The 27,957-nt window shown below is 35.4% G+C and overlaps 1 protein-coding gene across 10 annotated transcripts in view; it reads right to left on the bottom strand.

Moving 5' to 3' along the window:
- PDE1A (phosphodiesterase 1A) overlaps window positions 1-27,957 on the bottom strand; it is a 353,371-nt gene that overhangs the window by 61,978 nt on the left and 263,436 nt on the right. For all 10 annotated transcript variants that reach the window (XM_073807514.1, XM_073807512.1, XM_073807513.1 and 7 more), the window contains 4 exons: window positions 20,977-21,077; window positions 12,863-12,988; window positions 8,727-8,828; window positions 8,492-8,612 (listed from right to left, as the gene is read on the bottom strand). In XM_073807514.1, the coding sequence (XP_073663615.1) occupies window positions 8,492-8,612; window positions 8,727-8,828; window positions 12,863-12,988; window positions 20,977-21,077 (450 nt within the window). The remainder of the gene's footprint in view (window positions 1-8,491; window positions 8,613-8,726; window positions 8,829-12,862; window positions 12,989-20,976; window positions 21,078-27,957) is intronic.

Below are 27,957 nucleotides of genomic sequence, written 5' to 3'. Positions count from 1 at the left end.
TACTTTGCATTATTAGACTTCTTATGTTTGCCTGATGTATATCAAATACTTTCTTTAACAAGAAACATAAATGTTTACATTTTTACTGCAGCTCAGGGAAGCGATGAGTTCTGGGCAGATCTTGTCTGATTTGCCTCAAATTCCCTAGAATAACCAGTAGATCATGTGACATATTACATAATTTAGATTCTTAGTACATTCTAAAGGAATGAAGGAATATATTTTCAAATGTCTTTATAAACGTGATGTTTCAACTGAGATAAAAAACCTGTCATGGATAAACAATAAGGTCCTAGTGTATAGCACAGGGAACTATATTCGATATCCTGTGGTAAGCCATAATGGAAAAGAATATTTTAAAAAGGATGTATATATATATATATAACTGAATCACTTTGCTGTACAGCAGAGATTAATACAACATTGTAAACCAGCTATACTTTAATTAAAAAAAACCTGTTAACTTGGCTAGATCCATACCAAGAAGTTATTTATTAGCACTGTGGGTTCTACAAAGTGATAGTTACAGGTGGTTATGTGAGGATGAGCAGGAATAAGAAGAAACACGGAAAAACCATTGCAGTCTTGCCAATTTCTAGGGCATCTGCATAGATCCAGTTAAATAGCTTATGTCAAAAATATTCAGAGCAAAGCACAAACCAAGCGGTTTCAGATTCATTGCTGTATCTACCTCCAAAAGGCTAAAATATGTGGTATGGCTAAGATAATTAAGGGTACTGAGAGATTCATTTAGTTAGTTGAAAGCATAAAAAATGGATTCCTTCTGGAGTCAATCATATTTTAGTATGTCTCATAAAAATAAACTTGTTTTGCTTGTAAAACATAATCGCTGTTAGTGCAAACTCACTTATTTTGACTTTTAGCTCTACATTCTCCTGTTTTGCTAAATATATTTCTGAAGGGGATTTAAAAGCCAATTGGATGAAGGTAATAAAAAGGTACAAACTTCCAGTTGTAAGACAAATAAGTACTAGGGATCTAATGTACAACATGTTAAATATGGTTCACACTTCTGTAAGTTATATATGAAAATTGTTAAGAGAGCAAATCCTAAGAGTTCTCATCACAAGGCAAACAATTTTTTATTTCTTTAATTTTTTTATCTATATGAGATGATGGATGTTTACTAAACTTATTTCGGTAATCATTTCATGATGTATGTAAGTTAAATCATTATGCAGTACACCTTAAAATTATACAGTGCTGGATGTCAATTATATCTCAATAAAAAACTGGAAGAAAAAGTCATTTACTTTTAAAAATCCAGAGAAAATCTAAGATTCCATTATTAAATATGATTCCATTTTAAAACTCAGTCCTATATTAATTTATTATGATCTGAGAAGATTTTCATAGTTGAAGAGATGAGGCAATGCAAACAGAGATGTTTTGATTTTATAATAGCCCATATTAACACATGCACTTTCCTCTCCTTTGGGCTGTAAGTATCGTGCCTTATATGTTAAGGTCATTCAAGCAAAGACTGTCATTTCTGAATATTTTGGGGTTACATAAATGCCTATTATTGCCAAGAGTCCTATCAAAGAACAAAACAAAATGAAAACCTGACACCTCCTCACTCTAACACACTCTGAAAAATGAAGATCACAAAAACATTCCAAGCAGCATGATGCTATACCTATTCCAAGACTTGACCTTTTGTGTTGGATGTATTTTAATCTCTAGTATTCAGATATCTGAGTCACTGTTTACCAGGCTCTGAGAATGACAGAGGAGCTAAGTAGCCTCACAAAACAAAGTGCCTCTACCCTGAAATTCAGATGTCAAAAATTACTGCATGCCAGGAGTTTCATTAACTGTTATCAGTCACCTTTCTAGAAAATTCAAGAATAAGGTAGTGAACTTCAAAATCATCAGGCCTCAATTTCATTGAATTCATAAAAATCTTTGGTTTTAAATCAATAAAAGATGGGTAATACAAGTCATGGTGTTATTTGGAGATCTAACAGTAATTTTCAAGAGTTTCTGGGATTTATTAGAGTTTTTTATTTTTTTTAGAGTATTTTGTTTAAGTCACTAGTGAAGCACCTTCATTCTGATATATTCCTTTTCTAAATTAAGGAAAAATTTAGGTACAAATCTTAACAGTATAAATCATGAACACACTTGTGTAACTAACACTCAATAAAGATATAGAACACTTCCATCACCCACAAAAGGTTCCTTTACCCTCTTCTAGTGAATCCTACCCCATATAGGCAGGCCACCATTGTTCAGATTTCAATCACCATGGATTAATTTTGCCAGTTTTTGAACTTCATATAAAGGGAATCATATAGTATCCTTTTTTTTTTTTTTTTCAGTATGCGTGCCTCTCACTGTTGTGGCCTCTCCCGTTGCGGAGCACAGGCTCCGGACGCGCAGGCTCAGCGGCCATGGCTCACGGGCTCAGCCACTCCGCAGCATGTGGGATCTTCCCAGACCGGGGCACGAACCCCTGTCCCCTGCATCGGCAGGCGGACTCTCAACCACTGCGCCACCAGGGAAGCCCTATAGTATCCATTTTTTTGAGGTTCACTGTGGTTCATATTATTGGTCCATTTCTTATTGTATGACATTCTTTTGTATGACTATACTATGATTTACTTATGCATTACTATTTTTGATGCACATTTGGACTTTTTCTAATATCGGGCTATCATAAGTAATACCATTACAACTACTCCTACATAAGACATTTGGTGAGCATAAGCACTAATTTATGTAGGTTATACACCTATGGGTGGACATGCTGGGTCATAGGGGATATTAAGTTTAACTTTAATAGATGTCAACCAGTAGTTTTCCAGATGGATTGTAATGATTTATACTCCCACCATCAATGCCTGAGACTTCCAGTGGCTCCACATCCTCAGTAACACTTAATATTGTCAGTCCTTTTAATTTTAGCCATTCTGGTGAGGGCGTAGTGGTATCTCATTGTGCTTTTAATTTGCAATTCTTTGATAAGTAATGAAAATGAACATACTTGTACGTACTTACTACCCATTTGTGTGTTTTCTTTTATGAGGTGTCTGATCAAATTGGGCTGCTTTTCTTTTTATTACTGATTTGTAGCAATTCTTTATGCAATCTGGTACAAGCCTGTAGCCAGATATCTGTAGTACAAATATTTTCTCTCTGTCTATGGCTTGCCTTTTCTTAATAGTATCTTTGGAAGAGCAGAAGTTTTGAATTTTGCTTTTGTCCACTTTACAAATTTCTTCTTTTGTAGGTAGTGCTATATGTGTCTTCACTAAGAAATATTTGCTTACCCCTAAGATTAGAGAGACATTCTCTTGAGTTTTCCTGTAGAAACTTTATAGTTTTGTGTTAAGCCTGTGGTTAATCTTGAATTTAATTTTTATACATGGTACAGGTAGAGGACAGGCAGGTTCCTTTTCTTCCATACATATAATGTGTTGTTCCACTGCTATTTGTGGACTTCCCTTTCCCCATTTAGCTGTTTTGGTGATTTTGTAGAAAATCAAATGATCGTCTAAGTATGGAACTATTTCTGGAATCACTATTCTATTTTATTGCCTATTTGTCCCTATGTCAGTAACACACTGACTTGATTACTGTAGCTTTATACCGAGTTGTGTAATAAGGAAGTGTAAGTCCTTCAACTCTTAGTCATTTTCAAAATTATTTTGGCTATTTTAGATTCTTTTCCATGGAGATTTTAGGATCAGCTTTTCTTTCAGCTTCTATAAAGAAGACTACTGTAATATTTAATAAGGATTATGTTAAATATATTAAACAATTTTGGAAGAATTGACATCTTGGCGATATTAGATCTTTCAATCCATTAACATAGTATATCTCTCCATTTATATACATCTTTAAAATTTTTTTCTCAACAATATTCTGTGGTTTTCTGTATCAAGGTTTTATATGCATTTAATTAATATATTCCCATATAGTTTACTATTTTTATGCTATTATAAATAATATTGTTTTTAAATTTTCATTTTCAAATTTTTTGCTGCTAGCATACAGAAATACAATTGATTCAACAACCCTGATAAACTCATTTATCAGTCCAAGTAGCTTTTAACAGATTCTTTAAGATTTTCTATGTAGATGCTCATGTTTCTGGAAATAAGACAGTTTTATTTCTTTTTATCCAATCTATTCTTTATTTCCTTCTATTACCTTATTGCACTACCTAGAATTTCAAATGCAATGTTGAATGGAAGTGGTAAGAGTAGACATCCAAATCTTAGAATGAAAGTGTTCAATATTTCACCATGAAGTATTGTTAACTATAGGCACCTTTTGCCAGGTTGAGAGAGGTCTCCTATTTCTAGTTTGCTGAAAGTTTTTATAATAAATGTCTTTTGAATTTTGTCAAATGCTTTTTCTACAAGTATTGAGATGATAATAGGATTCCCCCCCCCTTTTTTCCTCTTAATATGGTAAAGTACCTAAATGATTTTTGAGTAGTAAGTCAATGGAGGTCATGATGTGTACCCTTTTACTATATTGCTGAGTTGGATTTGCTAATATTTTAAGGAATTGTACATCTAGGTTCATGACAGATATGGGTGTACAATTTTCTTACTTGCAAAGGCTTTGTTAGCTTTTGTCAGGGGTTATATTGACAATTTTCCCTCTTCCTCCATGTCATGAAAGAATTTGTGTAAGACTGGCATTATTTTTTCCTGAAAAGTTTGAGAGAATTCACCCTCTCTCAGCTGAACTGAGAATTAAGAATTGAAATGAGAATTAAAAACTGAAGCCATTTAAGCCTGGAATTTTCTTCACGGGAAGAGTTTAAACTACAGTGTTTAAAAACAGATATATGGATATTCAGATTACAGTTTTTTTCTTGTGTCTGTTTTGGTAATTTGTATCTTTCAAATAATTTGGTAATTTCATCTGAGTCATTAAATTTATATTGTGTATAACATTCTTTATCCTTTTGATATATATAGATCTGTAACGATATCTCTTCTTTCCTTTACAATTTATGCTGTTTTTTTCTCTTTTTGATCCTGCTAGTAATTTTATTTTATTTTTTTCAGAGAAACAACTGTTGCTTTTGTTAATTTTTGCTATTGTTTGTCTTGTTCTATTTCATCGATTTCTGCTTTTATATTTATTATCTCCTTCCATCAACTTATTTTGGTTTAATTTTCTTAACTTTTCTTAGCTTACTTAGTAAGGTAGAAACATAGATAACTGATTTATACATTCTTCTAATATAAGCATCTAAAGCTATAAAATTTTCTCTTAGCATTGCTTCAGCTGCATCCCACAAATTTTCATATGTTGTGTTTTCATGGTCATTCAATTAAAAATATTTTTAATATTTCTTCTTAACCCAAGAAAAGTCATTTTATCTTTTCCTGGTTCTGTTTTTTTCATCTCTAATGTGAGAATGTTGTTATTAAAGCTCTCTAAGTCTATTTTATATTTACCATTGTCTGATGATTCGTTGAGTAACTAAAATTATAATTTTTAATTGGCCATAGCATGCAGCTTGCCTTTAGAATTGAACAGATTTTAACATTTGGTTTTTTATTTTTAAGCACAAAATGTATTAAAATATTTTTTAAAGACTTTTTTTTTTTTTTTGCGGTATGCAGGCCTCTCACTGCTGTGGCCTCTCCCGTTGCGGAGCACAGGCTCCGGACGCGCAGGCTCAGCGGCCATGGCTCACGGGCCTAGCCGCTCCGCGGCATGTGGGATCCTCCCAGACCGGGGAACGAACCCGTGTCCCCTGCATTGACAGGCGGACTCAACCACTGCGCCACCAGGGAAGCCCTAAAGACATTTTTAATGTAAAAATATTTGAATTTCGAACATGTTACTTAGTAACTTTCTCTAGGACTATGCAACGCTATTTCAAAGTGAAACCATATACCTATTGACAATAGGAGACAAAAACCATAGTCATCTAACTACAGTAATGTATTCGGTCTTTATGTTTTCAGAATAAGCGAAACATTAAAAAATAAAGATTACAAATAAAGAACAATGTTGAGAATCAAATAATCTGAAAATACAGAAGTTAAAAAAGAGCTTCTCTAAACAGGACTGTGGCATCATAAATAATGTATCTGATCTTTGTTCCTGGTTCCTGGCACAAAGGTTCAAAAACCCATAGAATTTCCTGAGTGATAGGAGACTCTTTGTTATGCTAATTATGTGATTCATGGCATAAGACCCCTTAGATTGCTTCAGGATAGGGCTGCTCACCAGAGAGACCAATCACATGATTAGAGGGTTGGAATATTGGGGCAGCGTCATCTGGGAGGAAAGGAGGGCTGGAAGTTGAGTTCAATCACATGGGCAATGATTTAATCAGTCATGCCTATGTAATGAATCCCCATAAACACTCCTGACACCAAAACTCAGTGGCACGTTTTAGTTGGTGAACACATTGATGTGTCAGGAAGGTGACACACCCTGACTCTACGGGGAGAGATCGTGGAAGATTCATATCTGGGACCCTTCCAGACCTTGGCCTATGCACTTCTTCATTTGGCTGTTCCTGAGTTGTATTCTTTATAATAAAACTATAATTGTAAGTAGAGCACTTTCCTGAGTTACTTGGCTCATTTTACTGTAGTACCCCAGTGGGAGTAGAAACAGAATAAGGACACCATAGAGAAAAAAAAACATATACTTGTTGTAGAGAACACTGGTCATTCTCCATATTGATGAAATAAAAATTCACATTTTAAGGCAAGACAAGAAAAATTTAAACATATTTTTTGCTCTGCCCATCTGGGCCTCTTCCCGCCCCTCTAGTGTCCATTGTGCATCTGCATTATGCATTAATCAAACCTCCCCAATGGCAGAAATACCTGCTCAATCATAAAGATCAATTCTTTTCCTTCTGGCACCAGCCATATAACTCCTTAGAAATTAACATTGCTTTTTGCAATCTTGTAAGGGGTCAAGATGACCCACTGCTCACCTCGTATGTGCAGACATCTTTGGTGCACTTTATGTACAATGCCAATGCATCATTTCCCTTAAAGATAGCGATTGGTGCAAAGCAGACTGGTCAGATGACCTGGAGAGATACTGGGTCACACCTAATGGAAGTTTTTAACTTAAGTACTCACTATGACCTTAGTACTTGTATTCTGCCTATTTTACAAGATTATTGTTTCTTGCATTACTAAATGTGTGACTGTGATAAAATTAATGATGATTAGGTGACTTGAAACAATTGACCAAATATACAGTTCTATAAGATCAATGATTACAATAGTGTAACTCTAGATATGGGAAGAAGCAACAAGAGGGAACCATTTCCTGAACCATAAGAGACTAGTATGACAGGCGTTCCAGAAGTTTCTGGCCACTGTTAACAGGGTTTAGTCCAGTAATAGTACACTGAGTGGCCTAACAACGAAATTCTTGCCCAACCTGGGAATGAGTATTCCTAGCGCCATGGAACAAATTGGTCATGAAATGCCTCCCAAATCTTGGTCGAAATTAAGACCTAAAGGTGAGAGATTGTAAAATAAAGAATGTTGCCCGCCATCCAGTCCTACAATAATCAAGTCATCAGGCACTGAAGTTGCTGACTTACAATACACCCTGAAAGGAATTCAGGGTGAAGATCAGGATGTGGTGCTTTGTGCTGGGGGGAAACTGACAGAACTGGCCTTCAGATAGTTAGATATTTTCAGGAGAAATTTCTTGTGAACTTGGATTCTTGCATCTTCCCATACTTAGAAAAGCACTAAAACCATTAACTAAAATGTCTGTTCCTTGTGACTAGCAGCAACCTTCTACTGAGATGCATACTTGATTGCATGCACCCCTTTTGCCGAAATCACATATATACTGGCCTCCCCCTTTACCTCTTCAGAACAGTTCTCAGAACTCTCTGAGAGACTGTCTCCCAGGTTATAATCTTTATTTTGGCTCAAATAAGATTTTCCATTTCTTTCTTAGATTGGCTATTGATTAATTTTTTGTCAACAATATCCAGGCTTGCTTTTTCACATAACAATAGATTTTTGCAGTTAGGTACATGTTCACCCAGCTAAAAGCTATATTTCTCAGCCATCCTTGCAACTATACATGTATAACTAAATTCTAACCAGCAAGATGTATGCAGAAGTGTTATAAATCCTCCCTTTCTCTTTTTATGATGAAAGCTATTTGCTGCCTCTGCAAACCCTAACCCTAAACCTAACCCTAGCATTTTACCTTTTAACAGCAGATAGCGACTCATTTATTAATTTCTTTCTCTCTTGAGATTGGCATCTGAGATCCAAGACTTGACCCTCTTTAAAACGTGTATTATACTACATAGGATTATTTAATACATTTATTTGAAAGATTAATAAATTCTGCCTGAAGTCCCAAGAATGTGTTGTGGCCAAGTTGGTAATAGCAAGTCACAAGGCCTGGATTCTTTACAGAGAAGATGTACGTCGATATGCACAGTCACTATTTCCAAAAACATTTGCATAGACACAGAACATGAAAGAGGCACCTGTAGGAAAAACTCCTCCATCAGGGCCATGGTCCATCGGTGGTGAAGCTGCCAGGATTTGGCTGGGTGACTGATGTCTGCTGCATGGAGGATCAGGGACATGGTTTTGGCTTTGTCAAGCCTGTCAAAACAAGGACATGCTCAAATTATCAGAACAAAGTAACCAATTACAGTCTCCTCTGAGTCCAAGCCCACATACCTTTAACATGAAAAAAAAAAACAAAAAAACACCTACCCTTCAGGCTGCTGCAAACTGTTTCTTATATTTTTAATTTGCTGGAAGTGACCCGACATGTCTGTAGACAAAACCATTTCAATCACTAGGTTCCGAAGATCCCTGTGGAGTCATCAAAAGCAGAAAGGTTTGTTTGGTCCCTTTTTGTTCTCAAGTGAAATATTTCCTTAATATTGCGAATTACATTTTATTTTTTTCTAATGGTATGAGCACAAAAGATGCTACATTTTAAATGTAAAAGAGCTTACAAAAGTTTGGCTTTAGGATGTTGCCAGGAGAGTGATTTGTGAATGATGCTGGGCAACATCTCCTTTTAAAGAACTGGATGCTTTCCCTCCCACACCTACATCCCTCCCCCACTCATAATTTCTAAATATTATTTTTAGAAATAATAATATCAGAAAGAATCCTAACTAATTTTAAAGAAAAAACTATTCTAAAGGCAGAATTTGTAATTAAGAAAGCCACCACCATTTATTCAGTATTTCTTCAATCAAGGCAGTGTTCTAGGTGCTTTTATGTGAGGGGGTACTACTATTTCCCACCAGAGGGGATTGAGTTGTTTGCTGAGTCACACAGCTAGTACATAGCAGAGATAAGATTCACCCCCAAGAGTTCCCACTAGCAAAGCTGACACTTGGATCACTCCACTGTACCGAGCTTCCATCATGAGGACTCCAGAGAAACCAAGGCTATAAGTGAGTGGGAATTCTCTGTTTAAGCCCTGGGGAACTCGATCCTACATATCATAGACAGAGCTACTGGTACTGTTAAAATTTTAACCAAGACACTGCAAATACGGTGAACATATCACAAAGTCTATGAATGAATAACTCATTCTCACAGTAAGCAGGAGATGAGTAATGCCAGTAAAGGCTTGCATGTTCTACAATTCATTGCTTGCTCAGTACAGATAGGTAAAAAAGTCGCTTATACTGGAAATGATATTTTATTTCATTCTGTGGCCAGTAGAATAAGCTAAATTACAGGTGTATGCTAAACTTGAATTATGATCTTGTGTCAAAGATATTTTACCTAAAGATGGTATGATTGAATGATTTGTTTTTAAGAACAACCACATACTGGAGATTCTTGCTGAAAATTATGGGTGCTCAATTCAGTTGGATTTTTAGATAGGAGCAATAAGAAAACAATACTCTGATTACTGTTCATGATATTGTATAGCTTGCTTAGAATTCTTTTACCCAAATATTAAGGGAATGGAAGCTATCAAAGATAGTTAATACTTATTCTCAATTACATTTTTTCTTCTAAATTACGAGATACCCATGTTACAATACCAACTGTACCAAAATATTCATGTTAACTAGGAAAAATGAGACAAAAGTTTTATGAAATCTATAAAATTTAATAAATACTTTGTACTTTGCAGATGTGATGTTAAAAAAGAGACAACAGACCCAAAATGGAGTCCTTGTGCTAAGCCCACATCACCAAACAAGACTTAATACCTCCCCCAGGATTGGAAACTTAAACCAATCAATGTGGAATTACCTGGTCAGCACTAGTGAGGTAATCCACGTGACAGACCCCTGTCATCCCCCAAAGGAAGGTGAATTTGCCTGAAATAATCAGGTCCTTGATAGAATAACTTCCTTGTCTTCCTCTTTCTGCTTATAAAAGTCTGCCATTTTGTACAGTTATTTGGAGCTCCTTTTCATTTGCTAGATGGGATGCTGCCCAATTCATGAATTGGGTTGAATAAAGCCAATAAGATTTTTAAAATTTACTCAGTTGAACTTTGTTTTTTAACAGTAATCAATAAATGTTAGATATTGTCAATAATCAACTAATATCAATAGGCAAACTAGTACACAAAGGAAATGTTACTTTATTTATACATTTTTCTTGCCAAAATTTAAAAATTACTGCATTTATAGTTACTAAAGTTACTTTAAAAACTAGATTTGCAAACAGAAAACCTACAAACCCTTAAAAAGCTAGCTACCCATATTTTATTTATTTATTTAAATTAATTAATTTATTTATTTTTGGCTGTGTTGGGTCTTCGTCGCTGCGTGTGGGCTTTCTCTAGTTGCAGTGAGCGGGGGTTACTCTTCGTTGCAGTGTGCGGGCTTCTCATTGCCATGGCTTTTCTTGTTGTGGAGCATGGGCTCTAGACGCGCGGGCTTCAGTAGTTGCGGCACGTGGGCTCAGTAGTTGTGGCACACGGGCTTAGTTGTTCCGCCGCATGTGGGATCTTCCCAGACCTGGGCTTGAACCCCTGTCTCCTGAATTGGCAGGCAGAATCTTAATCACTGAGCCACCAGGGAAGCCCCGCTATCCATATTTTAATTCTTGGTAAAATAGTATCAAGTTTATACTATTAAATAAATCTTTTACAGCTTTTTGGAAACAGTGTTAAATCATATGATAAATCAAATCATAAATCATGTGATATTATAGTATGTGTTAAAAAAAATTGGGAATTCCCTGGCAGTCCAGTGGTTAGGACTTGGTGCTCTCACTGCTGGGGCCACGGGTTCTATCCCCGGCTGGGGAACTAAGATCCTGCAAGCCTTGTGGAGCAGCTGAAAAGAAAAATTCTATAAAAACACTCAATTAGGATGTTTTGTACAGTAACTTCTTAGCTACTGTACAAAAATATAAAATATTAGAGGAGTAAATTATGAGAATAAATAATAAAGATGTTAAAGAACAAAGTGTAATAGAAAAAAATCACACTGAAATACCAACAGAATAACTTTGAGAAGAAAAACGTTAATTCAAAGGAATAATAAAATTAATAATACAAATGTTACCTCTGGGAATGATAATCACTGATGAAGAAATAAATTAATACTCTAGATATAAACAGTCAATCTCTCGGACCTTAGGAAACACCTCTGCACTGTGTCCCTGCTTCTACCTTTGCCCTTCTGTTTTCCCCATACCCAGCAGTGGTGGCTTCACAATTAGATCCTGGCCTTCCTAGGTTGGTGACCCAAACTGTGCTATTGTTTCCTGTGGCATAAAATGAGAGGCCTGAATTGCCTCCTTCCCCTGACTTCAGAGCTTTTTCTACAGTTGCAAAAGTGAGCCCATATTTTCTCCAGCCTTGAAAATCCAGGAAGTTTTAATACTTGGAGAAGTAACCATGGGAAATTAGGGCTTGTTTTAAACTCTGAATTAAACTTTTATTTATGTATTTTAAGGCAGATCTTAATTCCAGGTTACTTCTTTGGACATTTCTTTTCACCTTGATTTAAAGAAAAAAACAAAAACAGAAACAAACCTAAAGAACACTTTGACATTTGAATTTGAATAGGAATTTTTTCAGGCCATTAACTGACTTTTAACAAGATCTTAGTTAAAGATAAAGGCTTCCTTTTTTTTTTTTTTAATGTAAGTAGTAGGTCCCACAGAAAATTAGGAATATACTTACACTAAAAAATGTCTATGTTTATCTGAAATTTATATTTAACTGGATGTCCTGTATTTTTATTTGTTACATCTGGCAAGCCTATAGTCAAATGAAGGGGATGATGGTGACCTGAGGATCAAGAAGGAGGGAATGTTATGCTGAGCAGTAGGGGTGCATCTTGTTATTTTTCCCTGCATGGCAATAAGCAATACCATTTCATGTAATTTTTTTTTTCTTTTTAAGAAGACAGATGCCTTGGAGAAACATGTAAGATTACCCTTTGCATCTAGGTCATTTTAGTATGTTATATTCATAACTTTTTCCCCAAATAGTGAGTTCTTTGATTTTTAGAGAAGATAAACACATATAGAAAAGTAATATATGAAGGGATCAGTGTGATGCTAAAATTTTGAATTCATGTAGGACCACATATTGGTACAGCTGAGTAGAGCTCCATTCCTGGGAGTATGTAGTTATGTATCTTAAGGTTTTTCTTATGTGGTACATAATCTTATGGATTGGCTGTGATGCATATAGATGTTGAATTGGCCTTCAAATAGTTCAGCTCCATGTAACAGAGCCTGGCTCCTGAACCGTCTTCTAGGCACTAATCATTCTCAGAATCATCCAGTCAAAGGGAACTAAGTTTGTTTTGTGAGTAAAGGATTGATTTTCATCTGTTTTCTTCAGTTTACATCACTTAACTTTTTCCCTAACATTAAATTTCCTCTAGGTTTCCTCTGAAACTCACCTCCAGTCATCTTTGGATAAATTTACCAGGACATTCATTTCTTCTTCTTGCATAAGTCGATACGCTGCACTCACATGGTGATTTTCAAGGACGGAGCGATCATTATACAAAATGGCAACATCTGACCTAAGAATTAAAAACAAAATGCCAAGCAGAGGATTTCTTTAGACCTCATGAGTGTCTTTGAAAACTACTCAAGTCATAAGACACAATATCATCCATAAAAATCCTATAATTAAACACCTAGACTTATGGAAGTACTTAGTTTCCTTTCTTTTTTTACTGTATGATAATTTTTAAAAAAATAGCATTTATTTTTTAGAGCAGTTTTAGGTTCACAACAAAATTGAGCAGAAAGTACAGAGATTCACCATATACTCCCTGGTCCCCACACATGCATAGCCTCCCCCATTATTAACATCCCCAATCACAGTGGTACACTTGTTGAAATTGATGAATCTACATTGAACATCATTATCACCCAGAGTCCATAGTTTACATTAAGGGTTTACTCTTAGTGGTGTACATTCTATGGGTTTGGACAAATGTATAACGACATATATCTACCATTGTTGTATCATACAGAGTATTTTCCCTGCCCTAGAAATCCTTTGTGATCTGCCAATTCATCCTTCCCTTCCCATCCCCTGAACCCTTGGCAACTCCTGATCTTTTTATTGTTTTCACAGTTTTGCCATTTCCAGAATGTCATATGGTTGGACTCATACAGTATGTGGCCTTTTCAGATTGAATTCTTGAACCTTTTAGTATGCATGTGAGCTACCTTTATATCTTTTCATGGCTTGATAGCTCAATTCTTTTGAGCACTAAATAATATTACATTATCTGGATGTATCACAGTTTATTTATCCACTCACCTACTGAATGACATCTTGGTTGCTTTTAAGTTTTGGCAATTATGAATAAAGCTGCTATAAACACCTCTGTGCAGGTTTTCGTGTGGACATAAGTTTTCAGCTCTGTTGGGTAAATACCAAGGAGAGTGATTGCTGGCTCACATGGTAAGAGCATGCTTAGTTTTTTAAGAAACCACCAAACTGTCTTCCAATACGGCTGTACCATTTTGCATTCTCATCAGCAATGCACGAGAGTTCCTGTTGATCTACATCCTTACTAGTGTTTGGTGTTGTCAGTGTTCTGGATTTTGGCCTTTCTAAAAGATGTGTAGTGATATCTCGTTTAATTTGCATTTCCCTGATGACATATAATATGGAGCATCTTTGCATAAGCTAATTTGCCATCTGTGTATCTTCTTTGGTGAGGTATCTGTTAAGGACCATTTTAAAATCAGGTTCTTTATTTTCTTATTGTTGAGTGTTAAGGCTTCTTTATATATTTTGCACAATAGTCCTTTATCAGATGTATCTTTTGCAAATATTTTCTCCTACTCTTTGGTTATCTTGTAATTCTCTTGATATCGCCTTTCATAAAGCATAAATTTTTAATTTTAATGAGGTCCAGTTTATCAGTTATTTCTTTCAAGAATTGTGCCTTAGTGTCGTATTGAAAAAGTCATTGCCACGCCTAAGATCATCTAGATTTTCTCCTATGTTACCTTCTAGAAGTTTTAGAGTTTTGCATTTTACATTTAGGTCTATCATACTTTCTTTTTTTTTTTTTTTTTTGCAGTACTCGGGCCTCTCACTGTTGTGGCCTCTCCCACTGCGGAGCACAGGCTCCGGAGGTGCAGGCTCAGTGGCCATGGCTCACGGGCCCAGCCGCTCTGCAGCATGTGGGATCTTCCCAGACCGGGGCACGAACCCGTGTCCCCTGCATCGGCAGGCGGACTCTCAACCACTGCGCCACCAGGGAAGCCCTATCATACATTTTGAGTTAATTTTTATGAATAGTGTAAGGTTTGTGTCCAGATTCATTTTTTTGCATGTGGATGTCTAGTTGTTCCAGCACCATTTGTTGAAGAGACTATCTTTGCTCCATTGTATGGCATTTGCTCATTTGTTAAAGATCAGTTGAATGTATTTATGTAAGTGCATTCCTGAGCTCTCTATTCTGCCCCATTGACCTATTTGTCTGTTCTTTTGCCATTACCATACTGTCTTGTTTACTGTAGACTTATAGTAAGTCTAGAAGTTGGATTGTGTCAATTCTCCAGCTTTGTTCTCTCCTTCAATGTTGAGTTGGCTGTTCTGGGTCTTTTTGCCTCCCCATATACACATTAAATCTTCTTGCTGATATACACAAAATAACTTGCTGGTATTTTTATTGGGATTGCATTAAGTCAATAGATCAAGTTGAGAAGAACTGACTTCTTGACAACATTGAGTTTTCCTATCCATGAACATGGAATATCTCTTCATTTATATAGTTCTTCTTTGAATTCTTTCATCAGAGCTTTGTAGTTTGCCTTATATACATCTTGTACATTTTGTTAGATTTATACCCAAGTATTTCAATTTTTGGATGCTAATGTAAATGATATTTTACATTATTGAATTTTAGTTTTAAATTTTTTAAATAAAATTTTAATTAAATTTTGACTTCAAATTCCACTTGCTCATTGCCAGTATATATGAGAGTGACTGAGTTTTGTGTATTAACCTTGTATCATGAAAATTTGCTATTTGCTATAATTGCTTATTAGTTCTAGAAGTATTTTTGTTGAGTTTTTGGATTTTCTACATAGACCATTATGTCATCTATGAACAAAGACAGTTTTGTCTTCCTTCCCAACCTGTATATGATATTGAAAAGCAGTAGAGAGGGGGGGACATCTTTGCCTTATTCCTGATCTTAGTGGGAAAGCTTCGAGTTTCTCACTGTTAAGTATGACGTTAACTGTAGGTTTTTTGTGATATTCTTTGTCAGGTTGAAGAAGTTTCCCTCTATTCTTAATTCACTGAATATTTTTATCATGAATAGCTATTGGATTACGGTAAGTGTTTTCTCTGTATCTTGATATGATTGTGTGTTTTTTTCTTTAGCCTTGATATGATTGTGTGTTTTTTCCTTTAGCCTATTGATATGATGGGTTACCTCAATTGAATTTTTAATGTCAAACCTAGGCATAAATCCCACTTGGTCATGTGCCTAGTCTCCTTGTATTATCATAATTTAAATGTATTTATGCCTTTCCTTTCAATTTGCAATCCAGATGCCTGCAAGATCTACATATGACACAGAGAGAGAGAAAAAACTCACCTAACATCCTCATTTAATCACTGAAAGAACCAATCCTTTTGTACCTATTCTATATAGTTGATTACCACCCTTACTCCCTTGGACTAAATTTACTTTGGGTAGAAGGTAGAGGGGATGTTAAAAATCATTTGGTCTATTTATGATTCTATTTTTTTCTCTTATAATGCTGTAATTCGATTTGAGTATTATAGGTCCTCTACCGTTAAACTGGGAAAACCATTATGTAAAACAAAACTTAAAATGTATGTTTCACCACCAATTTATAATGGGCATTATATTTTAAAATGATGAATTCATTAAGGGAAGGCTTTTATTTCTCACCTGTTTGTATTTTTATATCGTTTAATCATCAAATAAAGTACTTAAGTTGCACTATTGAAATTGGTATTCTAGCATAAAGTGTGAAATATTCCAAGTGTTCTCAAATCTGTATAATTGAGCCCTTGCTTCTTCTTCCTCGATCCCCTTAAGTTGCCAGATCATTTTGCAAGTGTGGAATGGAAGCAGAGCTACTATGTTCAGTGCAGTGTCCCATGCAAATAAGTTGGCAACTTGTAGGTAGGCAGTAAAAATAGCACCAAAGTCAAGGTGAAACCTGTAACAATTTTGCTACCACTTACACCAACACACAACACACTCCTCTCACCTTTCCTTTCTCCTGTAGACACATATTCTGTCAGCACTAAAAATGTCTCACTAAGACTATTTCAGGCTTTTCAGTGGGTAGTGATCTAGCACTGACCTTAGCACTGAAAGTTTACCAAAGAGTAGACAATGACAAATATAAGAAAGAACTAAGAAATCTGGCTTCTGTAGCAAGCAACCTATTTGAGATCTGTATCTAATAGTCTGGTGGATAAACCAAGCTTGATTATTAATCCAATATAGGGGAAATGACCTATTAGGCAGTGGAATAATTACTTCCTCTTTTGTTCCTAGCACTATCATAAAAGTAGAATAACATATGTAGTTAGCTAATAGCATATAACCCCAAAATAGACTTTCTTTTAATCATCCCAGCCTTGGCCTAAAATTTAATTAGCAATAATCATAGCTCGATACACAGAAAACTGAACTAGGAGAGCATACATGCAATCCTTGTTGGAGAGAAAATTAAATAGATCTTGTCCAAGTATCTCCAGAAATTTGCTGAGATCATGGGGAAAACTGTGATTTGCAAATCACATATTTTGTATCATACAATCTCAAATCTAGCCATGGCAGTTTTGCCAGGGTTATTGCATGATGTGGATCTAAGTATCACTATTTCTTTCTCTCAGCAACAAGCAAAGATGTGTTTTTTAACCAGATTTACTTGTAGCAAATTATGTGTGATTTTGTCTCATAAATCCAAAAGGACGCTGAGAATACAGAATGGTCTTAATGCTTGAGATAATCTTTGACTGCTATGGAAAGAACAAGATTCTAAGCAATACCCAGTGTCCATGGTTACATGTAGCTTGGCATTTTCTTTTCACAATGAGGAAATTATTTCTATTTATTTACACTTTCAAGGATTGTATGAATTATAATGTCTGTATTGAACTCAAATCTAGCCTTGCACTATGTTTTAAATTATTTTTCAGTCATTTTTCATTATCTAGTAAGTAGGTTTCCATATTAGAAAAGCAACTCTAAATCCAAGTAACAGTGAATAATATAAAATATGGTAGAATTATTGATATCAGTAACATAAAACCAATATATACTTGGACAAAATGTGAAGCCAATAATTTCAAAAAGCACATCATATTGTTGCATTTGTGATCATTACAACTTTTTTGTTCATAAAATGTTCAAGTTCTTGTAGAATTAATCTATTAAATAATTGATCCTGATAGACAATATATAAGAAAATAAGTAAAATAATAGACCTTCCCCAGTGTTTATACAGAGTTTCTTAATATAAAATGGTAAAAAGTGTGTTCTTCTTCATCCTCCTCCTCTCTCTGCTCTTTCTCCTCCTTCTTTTCTCCATCTCCTTTTCCTTCTCTGCAGTCTAAAGTATAAGTACATTAGGACTCTTCATCCAGTTGTAAATCAATGGTAAAAGGAGAACTCTAGAAGTGATAATTTAATATTGCTGCTGGAGGTCAGTCCATTGCCTTTACTTTTCAAAATAGAAAGAGCAAGAAATATTTATTGGAAGCAAATCACTTGCTCCCTTCTCCAATTCCTAAAACTGTGGTCCTACACTGGGCCCGGCTCAGTAATGAGATGTCTTTAATTAAAATCCCACTTATTATGAATTTGGTGGATATAGAAGAGCCTTTGCTAAGCAAAAATGATCTGCATAGTTTACCTTTCCTTTGATATTTAACACAAATGAAAACAGGACATCTCTATACTCTACAAAAGTGTAGGTTAATAACATCCCTGCTGTACAACCAGACTTCAAGGTCTTCCTTTTCACTTTATGCTCTGTCAATCTGGGAGACTCTAGGGATAGAAAGAATGCTTTCCCCAACATTTCATTGTTTGAATTTCAACTCTCCCTCTGTCTCTGTCAAGGGGCCATAATTTTCAAGTCCATCCATTTAAGACTGTAAAAGATTGACTGTCATATGTCTGTCTCTGCCCATGGGAGCAGAGTTATGTAAATAGACTGGATTGAGAGCGAGTGTCCCTCATCTCAGCTTCTCAACCCTGCTATTGCCATCAGCTGACTATGTGCATATAGTTAGGTAATTTCACCTATTAAGATCTTTGTTTTCTTTTCTTAGACTGTGAGGCTTAGACCAGATGATCTATAATGTGGACCTCAGTCACCGTAGGATCCCTTGAAGCTCTAAAATGTTCAGTATTTGTTTTTTTTGTTTGCTTGTTTGTTTTTTGCAGTACGCGGGCCTCTCACTAATGTGGCCTCTCCTGTTGCAGAGCACAGGCTCCGGACGCGCAGGCTCAGCGGCCATGGCTCACAGGCCCAGCCGCTCCGCGGCATGTGGGATCTTCCCGGACTGGGGCACGAACCCATGTCCCCTGCATCGGCAGGCAGACCCTCAACCACTGCACCACCAGGGAAGCCCTAAAATGTTCAGTATTTTAATAAAATGTTCCATGCTCCCCACATCAAAACAACAAATTCCTATAGCTGGAAAATCAATTTTTAGAAATATCGCTCTTAAAATACAAATGAACAGACCACACAAAAACCTGCACATGAACATTTATGGCAGCTTTTTCATAAATGCCAAAATTTGGAGGAAACCAAGACATCCTTCAATAGTAGAATACGTGAACTCTGGTACATCCATGCAATGGAATATTATTCAGCAGTAAAAAGAAATGAGCTATCAAGTCATGAAGAGACATAGAGGAACCTTAAATGCATATTGTTAAGTAGAAGAAGCCAGTTTGAAAAGGCTTCATACTGCATGATTTTGAATACATGACATTTTGGAAAAGGCAAAACTAGAGATCTTAAGATCAGTGATTGCCATGGGTAAAGGGGGAAGGAGGGAGGGAGGAATGAAAAGATGAAGCTCAGGGGACTTTTTAGGGCAGTGAAACTATTGTGGATGATACTATAATGGTGGATACATGGCATTATACATTTGTAAAGCCCATAAAATGTATAACACAAACAGCAAACCAAAATGCAGGCTATAGATTTTAGCTAATAATAATGTATCAATATTGGTTTATCGATTGTAACAAATGTACCACACCTGATGTAAGATGTTAACACTAGGTGAAAATGTGGGGTTGGGGAAGGAGTATGTGGAAACTCTGTACTTTCTGTTCAATTTTTATGTAAACCTAAATCTACTCTAAGGAATGAAGTCGATTAATTTAAAAAAACAAACAAACAAAAAATAACTGGGTTTAGTTTTCCCTCAACAAGAATAGAGAGCTCTACAGTAGTTCCAGAAAGAAACCAGTCTCTCGACTTACATCTCCATCTTAAGCATCTCTGACTAGTGAAAGACATAGAAATGCAGGATCCTATGTAAACAAGTGAATTGGATCCTGATGGGTCTTAAACCAAATTCTGTTTCCCGGGTACTGAAATCTCTCTTCAGCCAAAAAGAGCTTAGAGCCCCTTTCTATTATGGACTGAATTGTGTTCCCCCAAATTTATATGTTTATGGTCCTAACCCCAGTACCTTAGAATGTGACGTATTTGGAGATAAGGCCTTTAAAGAGATAATTAATGTTAAAAGAGGTCAAAGGGTGGGCCCTAATCCAATATGACTGATGTCTTATAAGAAGAGGAAGAGACCCTGAGGTATGTTCAAGCACAGAAAAAAGGCCATGTGAGGACACAGCAAGAAGTCAGCCATCTGCAAGCCAAGGGGAGAGACCTCAGAAGAAACCAAACTTGCTAACACTTTGATCTTGCATGTCCAGTCTTCAGAACTGTGAGAAAATGTCTGTTATTTAAACCACCCAATCTGTAGTATTATGTAATATTTGTAACAGACTAATGCACCTCTACTCTGGTATTTTGATTCTAATAACTGCCATTATCACCATAATTAAAAATCCAATTTTCTAATTAGTTTAAATTTAATATTGCATGCTAACCTGGAAATAAGATTTCTTTGATCTTTAGATTTTTTTTCAGAAGCGGAACTTCATTACTTTCAAATATGTAATGACACCAGACTGAGGCCGTGAACAATAATATTGTAAGATTTGTCCCAGTGAATAAATGTCTGAGTTGTGTGATAGTTTAGTGCAAGTTCTGGGCAAAGAAAAATTATCTTATACATTTTTATGTTCTTTAAATTGCTAAATATGCCACCAAAATACAAGATTCTTGATAAATAAGAATTGCTGATTGAGGTGTTTCAAGCTTAAGGCATTTTGCTAAAATCCATTCTTATTAGACATCTTCATTATTATTTTGAGATCCTCTTAAAAATAAGTAATATTCAGAAAAATAAATTTCAAGTTTTAACTTAGAAAAGTTAATCCTTTATCTAACTTACCTTGTCTGAATATGAAAATTGTTTGTAGTTCCCGTATGCTCATAATCATGAATGGCAGCAGCAAAGACCATTGCTAAAATTTCCAGTTCAGTGAGCCAGTGCTATTAAATTAAACAAAGATTCCATCATATCAAAAAGCAGAGTCAATGTTGTCTTTCTAAAAAATAAATATTTTCATTGCACACAGTATAAATCAATATATAAAACTGTTATATGAATTTTAAATAATTTTTTCCCTATTTTACCTCCCTTAGTTGTGCATAATGGATTCTTCATGAGGCTGATGATTGTTTCATGGCTTGTTAAGTTAAAAATTCAGACATTATAATTTTCCTTGTTAATTGGAAAAGAAGTAATTTTGTATGATTTAAAAAGTGAACTCTAAATGGATTTTGAATTTACAGCCTTACCAATTTGGGATCTCATGAAATCATTTCAGTTTAGTGATTTTTAACATATAACTCATACAACACTAAAATGTCTTTTAGCACAACTTTTGTAGAAGACCCTACTATTAGAAAATTTTCCACCTGTGAGTTGAAAATATTCACTTTGGTCATTAGAGAAACTGAACTTAGTTTTTATATTTAGAGATTTAGAAGAGATTCCAAGAATTTATCAAGTTTGTTCTTCATGATACATATATTCTATGACTATACAATTAAACTTAATAGCAATGAAAGAATAAATGCTTTCACGTAAAATCCAGAGCACTGCTTCATATACATTGATTTTTTTGTTGTTGTTATCAATTGGATGGTTTTAATAAAATTTCTCTACTGTTATAAGTCCATTTAGGTAGTTTGATAGTTTATTCATTACTCACATTTTGCACAACACTTTAACTGCATTGTTCAATATGATAATCACATATGACTATTTAAATTAAAAATAAATAAAATTAAGTAAAATTAAGTTCACTTTTTCAGTTGCAGTAGCCACATTTCAACTGCTCAATAGTGGCAAGTGGTTATCTTATAGAACAGTACAGATACAAAATATTTGCATCACCACAGGAAATTCTATTGGAGAGCGCTGTAAGTAGGTGGTACTTGATGGTAAGAATAGAGGATCCAAAGTGATGTGGAACTTGCTCTTAGTGGTTTTATGCCATACACTTGAAACAAAGACCTTGCACAAAGCAGCAGAAGAATATAAAGTGCATGCATACTTGATGAAAACTCACAGAACAGAAGGGCAGATAGGACACCTATTTGGTGGCAGTGGATCTTGGAAGAAGGATGGACAAAGATTGGTAGCTAAATGCAAGGTTGGAAACAGAGAGATTCTAAATAGAAAGAGTAAATATGGAATGATACTATAGAGGCCTGTATGGAAATTGAATTGCTAATAGTACAATTGTGTTGGAGGGTCAAGTGAAGTGAGATTGAAGGTGGAGTATGGGAAAGAATTGATAAGCTACCTTGATTAGAGCTGATGAATTAAGATTTTGAATAAAAGGCAACAGGAAGCCACTGTAGGTCCATGGGTCTAACAGTGGAGGTGACACTGTTGAGTCTCATGATTGCTAAAGGCACAGTCTTATTCATCTTTGCTCCTTTCATATAACCCATCATGGTATTTGGCACATAGTAGGAACTTGGCATTTGTCTGTTGAATTGAATTTCACTAGTTTTGCATTTGGAGGAGTTAATTGGGAATAGTGGAAAGAGACTGTGGAATCAGAGAATCCTGATTTTAAGCCTTGTTAATCCTCAGGCAAATAAGCTATTTACCCTCTCAGGCACAGTTTCCATGAAAATAAAATTAGTGATCATTCCCCTGTGGATTTTAAAAGAAATTTAAAGTTGATGTATGTGCTGTGCCTATTACAAGTCTTAATATACAGTAAAATACAGAATAAATGGCATTTTACTGAACTTATTACTTTAAATACATTGTTTAAGGTATTGAATCTGGAAAATAATAATGAGCTAACATTCCTTTAGTGATTGCAATCCAAGAATAAATGCCTCACAGTTGGATGACTGAAGCAGAAATAATTTTTAGAACTAAGGAGAGTTGATATAACTAGCTGCACTGTGTTTATAGGTGCATTTAATTGTGAGTCATTAAAAGGAAGGAAATTACCTCATTAAAGGTCTATATTAGAGGCTGAACTGGGACTGAGCCTCCAATGTCCCCACTGAGACTGTGGAATTAAACACCATGAACTGAATAGCAATTGAAGTTAAACCAGATTTTGTAACCCCAGAAATCCATTGTTTTAATAAAGAAAATTGTTATTAGAAAGAAAATCACCTATTTTCTTAAGTATTTCCTATTAGTTATATTTAAGATTTACAGACTTACCTGTGATTTTTAAAAAGCAATATTCTATATCTACTACGATAATATAGAATATGAAGCGCAATTGTAAAAATAATTAAATTAGGAAATAAGAGCTGAATTTTAATTATAGATTATCTCATAAGTATTTAAAATTATTATCTTTCTAACTTTCAAACTTGATTATACATGTTTCCTGTTTTTAGTCTCATTAATCTCTGCCTCCTATAAATATTACTTCCTTCATCAATTCATCTTACTTATTGCCACAGTATAGTCTTAACAATTAAGTTTACATTATAAACTAGTTTGGGAAGAGAGAAACATTGAACATTCACACTTAATTGAAAAATACATCTATTTCATATTAGTGAAAGTAGAATTGGGGGCTGATTTTTATGTCCTTAGTTGACAATTCATTTTACACTGGTGTTGAATGAGAATTCTAACTCAGAAAATGGTTGCTTAAATTCATGAATTTTGTAAATTACTCATGATGACAAGTCAGAGAGAATAAGTCTGAATCATATCATTCTTCCCAACTAGAACAGTGGTCAGTACATAACCTAAGTTCTTCTGATTCTTAATGGGCAGAAATAAAGGGTTAAAATGAAGAGTCATGAGCAGTGTAGACATTGTGCTTCATCTAAACTGCATTTTGCCTAGAGAATTGCTCAGGTAGACTTGCTGTCAGTCCTCAAATTATACCAGAGAGAGGCATTGACTTCCATTAATAGCATGTACAATGTTGATGGAAAGAAAGGAGAAAGAACTAACATTAACTGGATTTTTTAGGTAGATGGTTTCATTTAATTTTTATAATCACCCTATTTACCATTTACTAGGTAAATGTTTTAAATCTTATTTGGCAAATAACACAGCTGAATCCTAAAGAATTGAATCAACCTGCCAAAAGTCACATAGCTCTCAAGTGGCAGAGCAGGAATTCAAACTAAAATCTGTCTGATTCCAAAATTTCTGTTCTTTCCACAGATCACAATATTCCTTCCTTCTATGGATGACAATAGCCTTCATTATTCCAGGGTGGTAATATGCTGAATACATTCTTCTAAGATTTCAAAAGCAGAATTTCTAGATAATTTAACTAAATATACTGATAGGTAGAGAAGCTAACAAAGCTTTAAGACTTAGGATGTAATTTTCATATCTGAATTATTTAATGTGTGTGTGTGTTTGTGTGTGTGTGTGTGTGTGTGTGTATGATAGAGAATGTATATGTGTATATGTATAGGCCTGGGAGAATTTTAGGTCAGAAAATCACATTGACATATTAGATGCCGGTGTGTCTAAAAGGGCATAATTAACAACCCCTTTAGCTTACATGATAGGTAGGGTTGGACCTTTTTTTCTCTATCCCTTTGAATAGACTGAAGTACTTTGCTATAACTTACTCAATATGGAAAGTGAGTATATTATAATAATATTAACATATAATACACATAAGTTAATATATAATATATAAATTACTAATAATTTTTACTAATAGCTATTATGTTTCAGGAACTAGGTTAGGATTACACATATGATATCATTACTCCTCACTGTTGTACTACAAGGTAGTTGGTATTATTAACCACATTTTAGTGACAAGGGAACAGATATGGAGAGCAAGTGAGCTAGGAAGTGGGGAAGTAGGGTTTTAAATCTGTGTTTGCTTGCCTTGAAAGCCCACACTCTTCCCACTCTTCCAAACACTGTTGTATTGGAAGCCATTTACAAGAACAGAATTTCCATGTAGTTTGCAGAACAGAGACATAGTGGCGAATTTCTGTAGATTGGAGAAAAATTAAGTAATTTCAGAGTGTGAGGGGCTATTTCTGGGTGTAGTCAGTGGACTACAAGTTCCAAAGGAATAGTTTTCAAGTTATCTCTTTTTCTTCTACTCTCAGTATTAGAGGGAACACAGTGCCAGGAGCCCTCAAATACAAGTGTTCCCTTGCCAAGGCCCTCAGATGATTTCATATTCAAAAAGACATTTGGAAGTGGCTTGGCAGCATTCGGTGAAGCATTTGCTCTTTAGCAAATGGATTGGGCTACCACACACCCCTATCACCGTGGCACTACACGTGGCTACAAATTAATTAAGTGACAAACGGAGAGAGAGGGAGACAGAGTGTGTCCTGGCATCCTCTCTGCACTGCCTACTCCCAGGCCTGAGAGTGTCCCAATATGACATTAACAAACTGAAGGACAATGGTTTCATCCCAATCCCTTTCAGGCAATGGTCCTGCGAACATTTTGCAGGTGACAGGCTGCACTAGTTATCTGACAGTGCTGGGCTGCTACTGGAGTGCTCCATAAATGTCATGCTGATAAGACCAACTTGAAACAGCAGGAGATGACTAAAACACTAAAGTGAGTGACCCTGTCTTCTCCATATCAAAGCCCAGGGGTTTCAGTTAAATGAATATTTCTGTAATGCTTTGTTTTTTGTTTCAAAGAACCAACACATTCATATGTATGAAAACTAATACTCTCCTACTACCATTTTTTTAATCTAAAGAAAAGCTTATTAAAATAACTTGCAAAAAACCCTCAAGCTGGCAATGTAACATAGTTTTGACAAAATAGTCAATAAACTGAAAATTCATTTTGCCTTTCCTTTCATCATCAATCATAAAATTTCTCATTAGTTTAAATATATTTTCCCAATCCTGGACAACACTGACAGTCTCCCACCCGACTATTTTTGTAATGGCCAAACTAAGGGATAAGTGAAGAGTCCACCGACACTTTTTTTGGTAAAGGATGAATAAATTTAGAAATGTTTCTAAACCAAACCTGCTAAAGTAGAGTGAAGTTATATATCTCAAGAAGTGACTATGTGATCTTTACTAACAACTTTAGCTTTCTAAGAGTCATGCCAGGCTGGGCCAGATTTCCCCAGTCTTCCAGAGAAGTTGGAATGGCTTGTTAGATCCTGGAACAAGTCTTCCTTGCAAGTCTGAGGGTAAATGCACATTGCAGATTTGCATTTCTCTATTTACCCACCAATATAGCATCCCTCATCTGCTCAATGTCACCTTCAGAACAGAGGTTCTAAAGCTGAACTAGGAGTCTCTTATTTGGTTCCCTTTACACTTGTGGTACTTAAGCAAAAATGTATTTCAAAACAAAATCCTGGTTTCCTAACAGCCTGAAATGGCATATATCTTCTGGTTTTACTTCATAATTAAAGCAGAGATTTTTTTTTTATACCAAAGTAGGCATTACTTTTCCACTCCATTTTGTTCTGAGGAAACTTAATTAGTACAGTTTCTGTTTCAGACTAACACTTAAATATTTCATTTTTCAGTTAACTTTTCAAAGCCACAGAATTCAGGGAAGAGGAAATGCCAAACACTTGAAATGAAAACCACCTCACAATCAGATTTAATTCCAAGGCCTTAGAAAGGAAAAGCAAATCTAACCAGGAAGATGTTAAAGCAACTTTTTCAAGCGTTAACAGCATTTGCAGCTGTCAGGAGGCACTTTGCTCTTCACACTAATTGCCGTGTATATCAAACCAAATGAAAACACAGAGTTCAAGAAACAGCTCTGACAATGAAGACTTATTAAACCAACAGAGCTTTAAAATGATTTGTGTGTATGTGTGTGTGCACACGCACACATGCTAGAAAGAGAAACAGATAGAAAGTTACATATACTACTTTAAAAAAGCTTACAATATTTCGAAGCTATATCTTTGAAAGTTTGAGTTTCTACTTATTATTGCTAAGTTCTACTCCCTCCCTTTAAATGTCAAATCAGACTCCTGGAATGAATGGTGAGTAAACTTCAACCAAGGACCAAGTTCAGCCATGACTGCATTTGATTTGGCTCGATGGGCACATTTATATCTTAACTGGGTGATAGCCACATTTACATCTTAAAAAGAGAAAACAAAGGTATAAGGTTAACATCACATATAATTCAGCCTTCTAGAAGGCCACAAGAGAGTCATGCATCAGTGAAGGTTTTTGAGATTTTTACCTCCCCATAGTAGACGTTAACTCCAAAGCAGGCTATAATTACTTAGTGATCCTGCCAATATAATGCATATTTCTATTGAACTGGTAGTGATATTCGAAGAAAATTCTTCATTAAAATCCCAGCTGAGCTCCCAGCTATTAGCCATTATCAACTGCCAGCCATGTGAGTGAACCACTGTGGATGTCTTGCCCAGTGATGTCCTCATATGTCTTTGACCATAGTTGCTAGCTGGTCACAATCACACAAGAGACCCCAAATGAGAACCTTCTAGTTGGGACCCTTCTAACTACAGACACCCATGAGAAACAATGATAAATTATTGTTTTAAGCCACTGAGTTTAGAGTAGTTTGTTTTGGAGAAAACAGATAATTGGAACACGGGGCAGGAGTGGAATCTGAGCCCAAGGCATTGATGGATCTGCAACATTTTGGAGGCAAAAAAGATGGAGAAGTAAAATAGATAATTTCTTCATTCATCACGTGAGACACCTTTGGATGAATCATAGCAAAGGGATCTTATGTGTAGGAAACCACACACTGGATTCTGGAGGAAAATGTATACAATTATCATCTGTATACAATAAACTTGGAGAATCATGTACCTGCTACAAGTTTTCAAGATCTTCAGGACTCTATACTGTGGCCCTAAGGGCTTTGTGTGGGACCAGGTAAGGAACACAGTCTCTGGGGCAGAATGAT

This window comes from Tursiops truncatus, chromosome 7 (assembly GCF_011762595.2).
Source record: "Tursiops truncatus isolate mTurTru1 chromosome 7, mTurTru1.mat.Y, whole genome shotgun sequence".
NCBI classification, from domain to species: Eukaryota; Metazoa; Chordata; class Mammalia; order Artiodactyla; family Delphinidae; genus Tursiops; species Tursiops truncatus.
Note: the sequence above shows the minus strand (reverse complement) of the source record. Positions and strands in the feature narration are given on the sequence as shown.